Source organism: Dama dama, chromosome 21, assembly GCF_033118175.1.
Source record: "Dama dama isolate Ldn47 chromosome 21, ASM3311817v1, whole genome shotgun sequence".
In the NCBI taxonomy this organism is placed as follows: domain Eukaryota; kingdom Metazoa; phylum Chordata; class Mammalia; order Artiodactyla; family Cervidae; genus Dama; species Dama dama.
In genome coordinates, this window is record NC_083701.1 from 12,944,051 (window position 1) to 12,955,137 (window position 11,087).

General features: G+C 40.3%; 1 protein-coding gene across 1 annotated transcript; it reads left to right on the plus strand.

Moving 5' to 3' along the window:
- Positions 1 to 3,947: 3,947 nt before the first annotated feature.
- Positions 3,948 to 4,221, plus strand: LOC133042267 (small ribosomal subunit protein eS27-like). Its single transcript, XM_061122795.1, has one exon. It carries the CDS (start codon positions 3,970 to 3,972, stop codon positions 4,219 to 4,221), a length of 252 nt encoding a protein of 83 aa, XP_060978778.1. The 5' UTR covers positions 3,948 to 3,969.
- Positions 4,222 to 11,087: the final 6,866 nt, after the last annotated feature.

The following is an 11,087-nucleotide window of genomic DNA, read 5'->3' on the forward strand; positions in this document are numbered from 1 at the left end:
TTTAAGGTTCCTCTGAACCTCATTGGTTCAGACAGCAGGGAGAATATTCATTGAAATAAATTTTATTCACCTTGTAAAAGTTGAATTGCACAAATAGTGAAGGCCTGCTTAGGCTGACATTTTCCAAACTCTATTGATTGAGATATTGGATCAGTATGATGTTAGTAGATATTAGAAGGAAGAAAGGGTTCCACAATATAAGTCTGGGAAAGACAAAACTTAAAAATGACTTAAAACTTGGGAAAGACTTAAAACTTAAAGCAACAGTAAAAGCTGAAGCATTCTTTCTATTATCAAGTTGTTTATCTTTAGAATGCTACTGTGCATTGCCAGCCTCCAACAGAAGGTGAACCATTGCCCAAATTCACTGGCTTTCCAGAGCATCTCAGAGGAATGAATCAGATTAACTTTATGAATCCCTTCTGACCCAAATCAGCTGTTCATTTCCTGCCACATAAAATTCAGTTGGAAGGTACAAATAAGCTGCAAATGTTTGCTTGTTCCAGGAAATGTCCTCTGACGAGGACTCGTGACTCTACTCATATATTCATGTAAGGATTCCTTTATTCATCGAATTAACCTTAGATATCTGCTTTGGACCAGACACTGTGATGAAGGCAGAGAGCTGCTCTCGTAGAAAGACAGTGCTGTTGAATCAGAGAGGTGAGAAAGAGAAGGGGAACCCAGGTAGAATAGAGGAGTTTAGGATTAGAGAAAGCCTGGAGAGGCAGAAGTGTGCAAAAGAAGAACCTCCAACAGATGGAGAGGTGAGAGCAGAATTTAATTATGTATGTATTTGTTGAGAGTTTCCTGTTGGAGGCTCTTTGCAGAATGTCAGGAGCACAACAGTAAAAAAGGCAGGAGATTTGTCTTTGAGGAGTTAATCCTTTGTTGTAAAAAAAGCAGATGGTGGAGTGGGATGAACTGGGAGAAGGGGATTGACAGACATACACTAGTGATACTATGTATAAAATAGATAACTAGTGAGAACTGACTGTATAGCACAGGGAGCTATACTCCGTGCTCTGTGTTGACCTAAATAGGAAGGAAGTACAAAAAGGGAGGGATGCATGTATACGTATAGTTGATTCACTTTTCTGTACAGTAGAAACTGACATAGCTGCATAAACCAAGTGTACTCCAATTAAAAAAAGGAAAACAAGCAACTCAGGTTTTTCTTTGGAAAGACAATATTGGCTAACACGTGCAAGGTGCAAGATCATGGCTTGGATGCAGGCAGTGTAACTTACACTAAAATTTTAAAAGACTCCTCTACTTGGGGAGCTGAGATCCTACATGCCTCATGGCCAAAAAAAAAAAAAAACATAAAACAGAAGCAATATTGGAAGGTGAAATCTTAACCACTGGACTGCCATTTTTCTCATTCTTATTTGCCTCTGTGTGTCAAAAGCAGAGCACATTCTCAGCATCCAATAGATGTCTGCTGAACGGAATGCAAATACATGCTCCCCTATGATGTGAGCTCTTATTCACCCTTGAGTCCACAGCCCGTAACACCATGCTCAACACATGACTGATGTTCAATAAAGATTTTTCAGATGGATGAATAAATTGATCATTGGAACCAGCCCCAAGGCCTGGGCATCCCATAGACAAATCAAGCCAGGGTGACCAGAAGCACAATCTCACTGAGCCCCTTAGAGAATTTTAGCCATCACACATTTCTGTTATCAAGGGATAATATTATAGAAGTCTCATCTGTATTTTACACCACAGGGGAAATTCTGTGGATGTTGCCAATACTGATTGCTCATATTTTCCAGTCTTAACAACAAACAAAATGCACACCCACCATTTCCCAGAGAGTCAGTGAGAGACAAAGATCCAATTGAGGCAATTATACTCCACCTCTACTGTCCACAATCATCTACCACTGCATAGAATCTAAGAGATCACATTTGCGCTAGAAGGGACCTCAGAGACCAACTAGTCCAACCCCATCATTTTATATTAACAGATACAGGAAAAAATAACCTACAGTTTTCTTTTCCCCACATCATTTTACTATGGTGTTCCCTGTTCTAAGACCTGACAAGACATGCCACTATTTACGAATATTTTATTTCTCTTCTAATTACTTATCATCTTACAAATAAATGCATACATGCATAACTGACAAAAATTAAAAATTACTTGGGAGAAACATTGTTATGCAGCCAGAATCTAGAGAACTAGAAAGAATCTGGGATTCAATGTCACCATTTGTCAATAAGGACAGTTCATGACATGGATATAGTTTTCTACAGGAATTTCTAAGCAGAGCCATGGTGAGCTGAATGCCCACATTTGAAGGAGAGGGCAGCGGTGGAGGAATAAAAGCATAAATGGCTGTGCTATACCACAAATAATTGCCAGAGGGGAAAATTTGTGTTATCAAGAGTACTCATCACTCTCAGGGGAGTTTCCAGAGGCATCAAGAGCTGCCTCCTGTTCTGACCAACTCTTACAGCTTTGGAAACTGGTTCCCCATATTCTGAGTCACCCTGGTGAACCTCCCTTCTCTGCTGCTGGAAAGAAGAAATGAAGAGCCCAATGAAGATTAATAAACCCAGTCATCAAGTCTGTTCTAGAAAACCAGAGGCAAAAATCTCTTAGAAATACAGTAAGTCCCCTACTTAGGAACTTTCAAGCTGTGAACTTCCAAAAATGCAAACAGGCATTCCACTGATGCAGCCTGAAGAGGGTTGACCTGGAGTCTGGGAGGGAGACAGTTAAAGAAGTCAAAGACACCTGGATGGGAAGCTGCAAAAAAGAGAGGGCACTGGGCTGTGTAGTTAGTTGCCCCCTGGAGAGGCTTTGCAGAGGCTTCCTTGTCCCCTTCCATGAAATCAAGTGAATTTCCTTCCTTCTGCCTTCTTTGGATAAATATTTATTGAGCACCTGTAATTTGCTTGACCATTGATATCAGGGCCAGAGTCATTGCTGACCAGGCCCCCTCTTATCCACCCCACCCCCGAAACTATGAAAACACCATTTTCATAGTGGTTACTTTTATTTTTTTTACCATTAAAATCTTTTTATTTAAAAAACAAGTGCATTCCACCAATGTTAGTTTTAAGTTACATTTCAACTTGCCCTCTGATTGTGTTAGTTGGGTACCTAGGCTAACCCTGACTTACGAACAAATTGGACTTACAACTGAACCCTTGGAACGGAACTCATTCATGCATAGGAGATTCACTGTAAGGTTCTTCATGCTTCTTTCATACCATATCTTGCTTCTTTCATGTCATTCCCCTCTAGTGCCCTGTGCAAACCTTAAGCAAGCCAAACTTCACCTTTAGCCTGATTCGATGGCCCTCACACGCTTCTCATTGCCTGGATCTCTTTACTGGACCACTGGTCTTGCCTAGTCTGCTTGACAGCCCCCAGCGTGTGCTTCCCTTACAGCTTACATCCCAATCTTGTGTATCCATCAGTATTTGTCTATCCGACAGTAGACCATGAGCTACTGAGGACAGGCTGTGACCCACACCTCCGTGTCTAGCACAGTGTCAGGGAATGCAAATTTGCCAACTGAATGGATGAAGAAGTAAAGCTTTGGGGAGAAACCAAATTCAAATAGGATGGGAGTGGAAGGTGACATTGTAGTTTGTCCAATAATTTGGAGGGAAAAAGTCAGCTAGATTTCATTATAAATGGACTCTCCAGATAGACTTTCATATGCCTTTGTGCTTAGTAAATATCCAAGGCTATGATTTTTATTAAGTGCTTAGTAAAGATGTACTTCCCAACATACTTGTCCAGGGAACACCCTCTGTGTGTGTGTACAGTACTTCTGTTAACATCTCCCAGAAATGATGCTCAAGAGATGAAGTTTTAGGGCATCCCCAACTGGACCATTTCCTTAAGGGTGAAACCATTGCCAGAACGTATGTTGTCTATCAATGTCTTTGTTACAAATCCCATATGTACCCTTTCCGGTGGTGACGACCTCCTCACGAGAACATGCCTCTCGCAAAGGATCTTCTTCATCCCTCTCCAGAAGAGGAGAAGAGGAAACACAAGAAGCACCTGGTGCAGAGCCCCAATCCCTATTTCATGGAAGTAAAATGCCCAGGATGCTATAAAATCACCGCCGTCTTTAGCCATGCACAAACAGTAGTTTTGTGTGTTGGCTGCCCTACTGTCCTCTGCCAGCTTACAGGAGGAAAAGCAAGGCTTGCAGAAGGATGCTCTTCCAGATGGAAGCAGCACTAAAAGTACCCTGTATCAAGATGAAAGGGAAACCATCCCAATAAACACGTTTTGGATAAAATAAATAAATCCCATATGCGAGGCAAAAGCCGCTATGACCAACTGAGTTAAATCCAGAGTACTTCAAATTAACTTCGACGGTGAAACTCCCACAAAGAAGTTCTTCCTCTAAAGTTATGAAACATCCACCTGGACCTTTGTCCCAGAAATCTCTTACACATTATCTGTGGAAGAAAAAAATAAATGGCTCTACCAAGCTTCCTAGCTTGTACTCTTTTCAACTTTAGATAAGGAAAGGATACCAGGAACAGCTTCTCACAGTTACATTCATATAACCTACTTCTGGGTTCTCTATAAGAAAATAATACAGAAAATAATGAACCAAAACACACCTTTTTAAACCCTGGTAATTTCTCCACCATTGATATTTTTGTGGGCATAAACTTCTTGTCAATTATTTATGCATGTTTTGAAGCCCTATAGGTGTTTTACAAATGAATAAGGTATAAAGGCAATATGATTCCAAAATTCATTAAAAAACCATTTGCTGACCAATTCCTCTAGCAGTGCTAAAGGGACAAATGCCCAGTTCTACTTCTTGAGGAGCATAATTGCTTACAGGGCTGCAGTAGTTTCTGCTGCGCAATGAAGTGAATTTTTATACATGTACATATATCTCCTCTCTCGTGAGCCTCCCTCCCTGCCCATCGCACCCCCCTGAGTCATCACAGAGCTTCCTGTGCCATACAGGGGCTTCCCTCTAGCCATCTATTATACGCCTGGCAGTGCACACATGTCAGTGTTACCCCCTCAGTCATTCCCCCCTCCCCTTCCCCTGCTGCGTCCACCAGTCAGTTCTCTACATCTGTGTCTCCAATCCTGCCTTTCTGTAGATTCCAGATATACGTGTTGTGTGTGTGCTAAGTCACTTCAGTCATGTCTGACTCTTCGCAACCCCATTGACTGTAGCCCACCAGGCTCGTCTGTCCATGGGATTCTTCAGGCAAGAGTCCTGGAATGGGTTGCCATTTCCTCCTCCAGGGGATCTTCCCGACCCAGGGATCAAACCCACATCTCTTACATTTCGGGCATTGGCAGACAGGTTCTTTACCACAGTTGCCACCTGGGTGTTAATAGACAATATTTGTTTTTCTCTTTCTCACTTAAGATGAGAAAATATGATCTACTATCAGGAAGGCTGCTGTGCATTTACAAAAATTAATCATAATTTTAAAAAACAGCTATGACAGTAATGTTATCTAGTTTATGAGACAACTCATAGCATAAAAGTACATCAGTTCAGTTCAGTTCAGTCGCTCAGTCGTGTCCGACTCTGCAACCCCATGAATCGCAGCACGCCAGGTCTCCCTGTCCATCACCAACTCAGATGCTCAATACATACTGAGGAAATAAGTGCATAAATGAATGACTATATAGACAACTTTGAAATGGATGTCTTGACATGTCAAGACTGGGCTACCCAAGGACTGGGAACTGAGAGGGACCTAGCAAATGAGCACTTTCAAATGGACATATTTTAGATATACAGAGAGGATGGACAGGAACTCTCCTAAGTCAGTAGGGTGGCAGGAGAAAGGAGGTGATTCAAGGGCAATGACCAGACCTGTTTGACCTGAACGGGGAGTCTGGGTTAGGATAGAGCACTCACACTGGACAGTTAAATGGGGAAAAGTCCTAGAAGGTCACTAAATGCTCATTATGGAGCTAGGACTTTATCCTAAAGCTAAAGGAAACCACAGAGAGAAGCTTTGACCTGAGGAGTGACAGATAAAGGCTATTTCTTGGAAGAAAGATGTTTCCTCATTGATTTCAAGGAGGGAAATATTCATTGTTTAGATGTTGAAAGAAAGGATCTTTCTCAAATCTGAAATTCTAGGGAACACCATAGGCGCAAACCAGTAGTTCAGCATTCTGATCATGCAAGGAATTGAGTAGGCAATCCCAGAGCAGCAGCTGTGACATCAGACAGGGTAGGTCTCTGCTGCTTAACAGTCATTAGATTTGGGGCAAGTTACTTAACCCTGCCAAACCTCAATTTCCTCCATTGCAAAATAGGGATAAGAATAGTGTCAACCTCATGAGGTTGGTGGTAAGTATTAAATTAGATGATGAATATCAGCTGTTTACAAAGTACCTAACCCTCAGTAGGTAGTCAAAACATAATATCTATTATCATTAGGCTTGAGAGTGCAATTAACATTTTATCCCCTCAATAGGTCCTTGTTAAGAGCATCATAAACCAATGAACCAACTTTAAAGATGCTAATTATTTAGTCTTCTCATGAGATTTCAGAACATGTTTTGAGGGACTCTTGTAAATCTGAGTTAATATCCTTGTTACTACTATTAATAAACTTGTTACATTTGGGTTCTCTTAATTATATACTGCATGGATGGAATGTTTAGTGACATCAAAGGTCTCTTTGTGCCCAGCCTGTTTCTTGCTATCCTAACTCAATTTCTATTTTCTGGTGACAAAGTTAGAAAACAGCAATTGCCAACTTATTCCCCATGTCCATCTAGGGACTTGTCTAAGTTCACTTAGTCACCAGGCAGTGAGGGAGCAGGATCTGAAATGTAGGTTTTTCTTACATTCAGGATGGTTCCCTCGCACATCCATGAAATGGCTTTTTCCACCCCCACCAAAATATGCTAACTAAGCAGTGATACTAAAATGAGAACAAGTACTGAAGCATCCACTTGAAGGTACCGGATGCGCAGGTATTTCCTGACATGTGGCAAATCTATAGCATTCACTTTTCAAATGACTCAGATACATATTCTAATGGCTTCATTCAATTTTTGCATTAAATGTAGGAAATCTTATACAACAACCAACATGCAAATATCTAAAGTGGTGCTTTTTGGCTCACGATGTTTTCTCTGCACCATCTAATCAACCAACCGGAACCGGTGTGGAAAGAGTATAGATAACTTTTATATTTTGGTATCAAAAGTTTCCAAGCTGTTTACCACATCATTAGAGGATCTCATCTGGACATCTGTACTCCCCCAACTAATACACAAGGCTCTGCTGTTAAAGGACAGCCCCAGGCTGGAGAACACATATCTAAGTATAGATCACAGCCTCATACTTCTTCATCCCTATTAGCAGAAATCATCAAGCACTAACTGAAAATAACACTCAATGAGTTGGTCTTGGTCGGGTGAGAAGGTACATCTGGTCAGAAAGTATGACTTTGCAATTTCCCATAAAAATTAGGAATTATTATACCATTTTAACAAATGTTCCTGTCATTAGCACTAAATGCTGCATACTAAATACGTAAATAAATACTAAACACTAAATGCTACAGCTAGGTCAAAGTGCATCCCTTGCTGCAAAACTCAGCTCAAAGGTCCTTTTGGTAAGAGCTTCCATAACTGGCCTCTGTGTTCACAAATTGTTCTGCAAAGGCCTTTCTATTCCAGTACTGTGCATGTTGCACTGTGTTGATACATTAACACATCACTTTCACAACAAGCTGTGATCCCCTTCGAGGTAGGAATTGTCAAATTATGTTTCCTAGAGGACAAGAGGCTTCCAGCTCTGGGGAGGTCCCCACCCCTCGGATGCTGGAGCAGACCATGTGTTTATGCACAGCAGATACTCATGCATGCATTCTCAATCGCTCAACTGTGTCTGACTCTTTGCAACTGCAGGGACTGAAGCCCACCAGACTCCCCTGTCCATAGAATTGTCCAGGCAAGAATACTGGAGTGGGTTGCCATTTCCTCCTCCAAGGGATCTTCCCAACCCAGGGGTCGAATCTTTGTCTCTCGCATCTCCTGCATTGGCAGGCAGATTTTTTACCACTGCGCCACCTAGGAAGCCCATAGGTTAAGTGGTTGTATGCAAATCAGAAACAAGGAAGGTCACCACAGGAAGACCAAGACAGACACAATCAGTGCTGTAAACCCAGAGGTAAAATATGAAGATAGATGTCCTCAGCCACGGTATTAAAGAATAAGCAGGAAGTGAAGTGTGATGTGAAATATGGTAGAAAGGCTTAGGACAGAGCGAAAGTAGGGTAGAAAACAGGAGGGTCATTTGTCGGGATCTTCAATTCTCTGGTGATGACTTGGCGATAAAGGAGAAAGTTGATCATCATAAAGGCACAGGATTAGACTAGAGATTTTTCTTTTTTACATTTCCTGTATCTGGCACATTCCCTGAAACAAATCAGATATTTGGTAAGTATTTACTGAATAAATGAATCAATCAATCAATCATTCGAATAGTCTTCTAAGGGTTGACCTATGTATTCCAACAATAATCTGTGCTTCACTTATACAGTAATTTGACCATCTTCATTGTAGCAATTTTCATGGCTTACTTTTATGTATCTATGGATCTCCCCTAATTAGATGATTGTCCCAAAAGAGCAACCCAGAGTCCTAGAGAAAGCATGATGCCAAATCTTGCACAGAGTATGTGTACTGTAAATGCCTGTAGAGTTGCGCTGAACAATACTGAATTTAAATGAATTGCTTTTCAGAACAAATTCGTTTAGTGGTTCAAAAGAAGAGCTTAGTTTTAAATCGAAGGCAAAAATAGAAACGGGAAAAAAAGAAGCACATGAAACAATATTCCATATCACTAATCTATAGAGAAATAGAAATCAAAACCACAATGAGATATCATTTCATACCCATTAGCATGGATATTATAAAAAACAAAAACAAGGACAAAAAAAACAGAAAATAATAACTATTGGAGAGGATGCAGAGAAATTAGAATGTTGTGCATTGCTGATAGGAATGTTAAATGGTACAGTTGCTGTGAAAAATGGTATGGTGATTCTTCAAAAAAATTAAAAGTAAAATTACCATAGAATCCAGCAATTCCACTCCTAGGTATATACCCCAAAGAAGATACTTGTATACTCATGTTCATAGCAGAATTGTTTATAATAACCAAAAGGTAAAAGCAAGCCAAATGTCCTTCAACAGGTAAATGAATAAACAAAATGCAGCATATACATACCACAGAATATTATTGAGCCTTAAAAAAGAAGGAAATTCTGACACATGCTACAATATGAATGAACACTATGAGTATTATGCCAAATGAAATAAGCTAGTGACTCATATGAGTGCACTTGTCTGGGATACCTGAAGTATTTAGTTTTATAGACAGAAAACAGAATAGTTATCAGACTATTGTGGGTAGAGAGGAATGGCAAGTTATTGCTCAGCAATAGAGTTTCAGTTTGGGAAGATGAATAAAAGTTTAAGAGATGGTTGTACAACCATGTGGACGTACTTAATGCCATCGAACTATACACTTAAAAATCATTGAAATTAAAATAATGTTTTACGTCATGTGTCTTTTGCCACAATTAAAAAATATATATCTTATTAGCAATTTTTTTTAAAACTTTTATTGGAGTATGGTTGATTTATAATGTTGTGTTAGTTTCGGGTATACAGACAAGTGAATCAGCCAGAATTTTCAAAAATTGTTAATTACTCCAACTTATTAGGAGCTTACCATTTTGTATAACTCCCCATTTTATCAATTTTAATAGAAAATAACTGATGGCCACCAAAATGCATACAAACACTTGCAGATAAGCACCTCAACCACAACCATACTCATAGACACACACATACATTATCTTATAGTAAGGATTTTTTTATAAGCCAAATTTCTGACTCTGATAATAGAAACCAATGTATCTTACCTCCAAGACCTCTCAGTTAATTATCTTCCAAACGAGCAGACAGGTTTTATTCACTTTTCATTGCAAAGGACTCCTGCTCACAGGATCTCTCACATCCTTTGAGTATCAAGACTCAAAAAGCAGAAATAAGCCTAAGAGTGAGGTAGAAAAGGCCAGTGAGTGTTAGGTCTCTTCCTGATCTTGCAGAGAAAGGAGGTGTTTCTCTTCCCCTCCTACAAGAGACTCTACTACAGTAAAACTCACTCGGAGGCAGAGAGAAGGTAGAAAAATTTCATCTAAGGTACCTGCCCACACAAGACCTTGATGGATGTCACACATATGACCACAATACTAATGAGATGTCTGGTTCTACCCCCAGCCAATCCTGAGTCTTGGACCCAGATCCCAGACTCAGATCCACCCAAGATCTCACAGAAGACCTGTGCTTCTGATCATGGGTTTAATGAACAGATAAACCAGTGCACAGAATGGGTCCCTGCTCACTTTAGAGGTTTTTCTCTCCTCACCAACTTTGGCCCCCATCCTTTAGAATCAAATCCAAGTTCCACCCTGTTCCTAAACCCTTCTCCCAATTAATTAGGTTCTCAGGGATTTCCTTCCTCTTGATTCCTAAATAATGGATCTGGGATGCCCTTCAGAAAGAGCCTTTCTGTAATGGTGTCTCTAAAGAGTGTATTGAGCCCTTGCTCTGGTGTTTGATTCTCAGTTAGACTGTGATTCCCTAATTAAAGCTCACTGCTGTGACTTTTCTTTCACCTCTGCTTGATGTCAACTACATCATAACATATTCCTGGGAATTCATTAAGTGATGGAAACAGCTCAACAACAGCTTTATTGGGGGTAGAAATACAGTCTTTGCAATACCACCCACCTTTAGCAGATCTTATAAATAGTAAATGCTCAGTAAATGTCTGGGAACTGACCATCTTGGGATAGCAAAGAATACTTCCTCTGAAGATCAGTTTTTGTCTCCATTAAGCCAGCAGTCCCCAACATTTTTGATCCCAGGGATTGGTTTCGTGGAAGACAATTTTTCCACAGATTGGGGTGGGAGGATTGTTTCGGCATGATTCAAGCACATTGTATTTATTGTGTACTTTATTTCTTCTGTTATGACATCAGCTCCATCTCACATCATCAAGCACTAGATCCTGGAGGTTG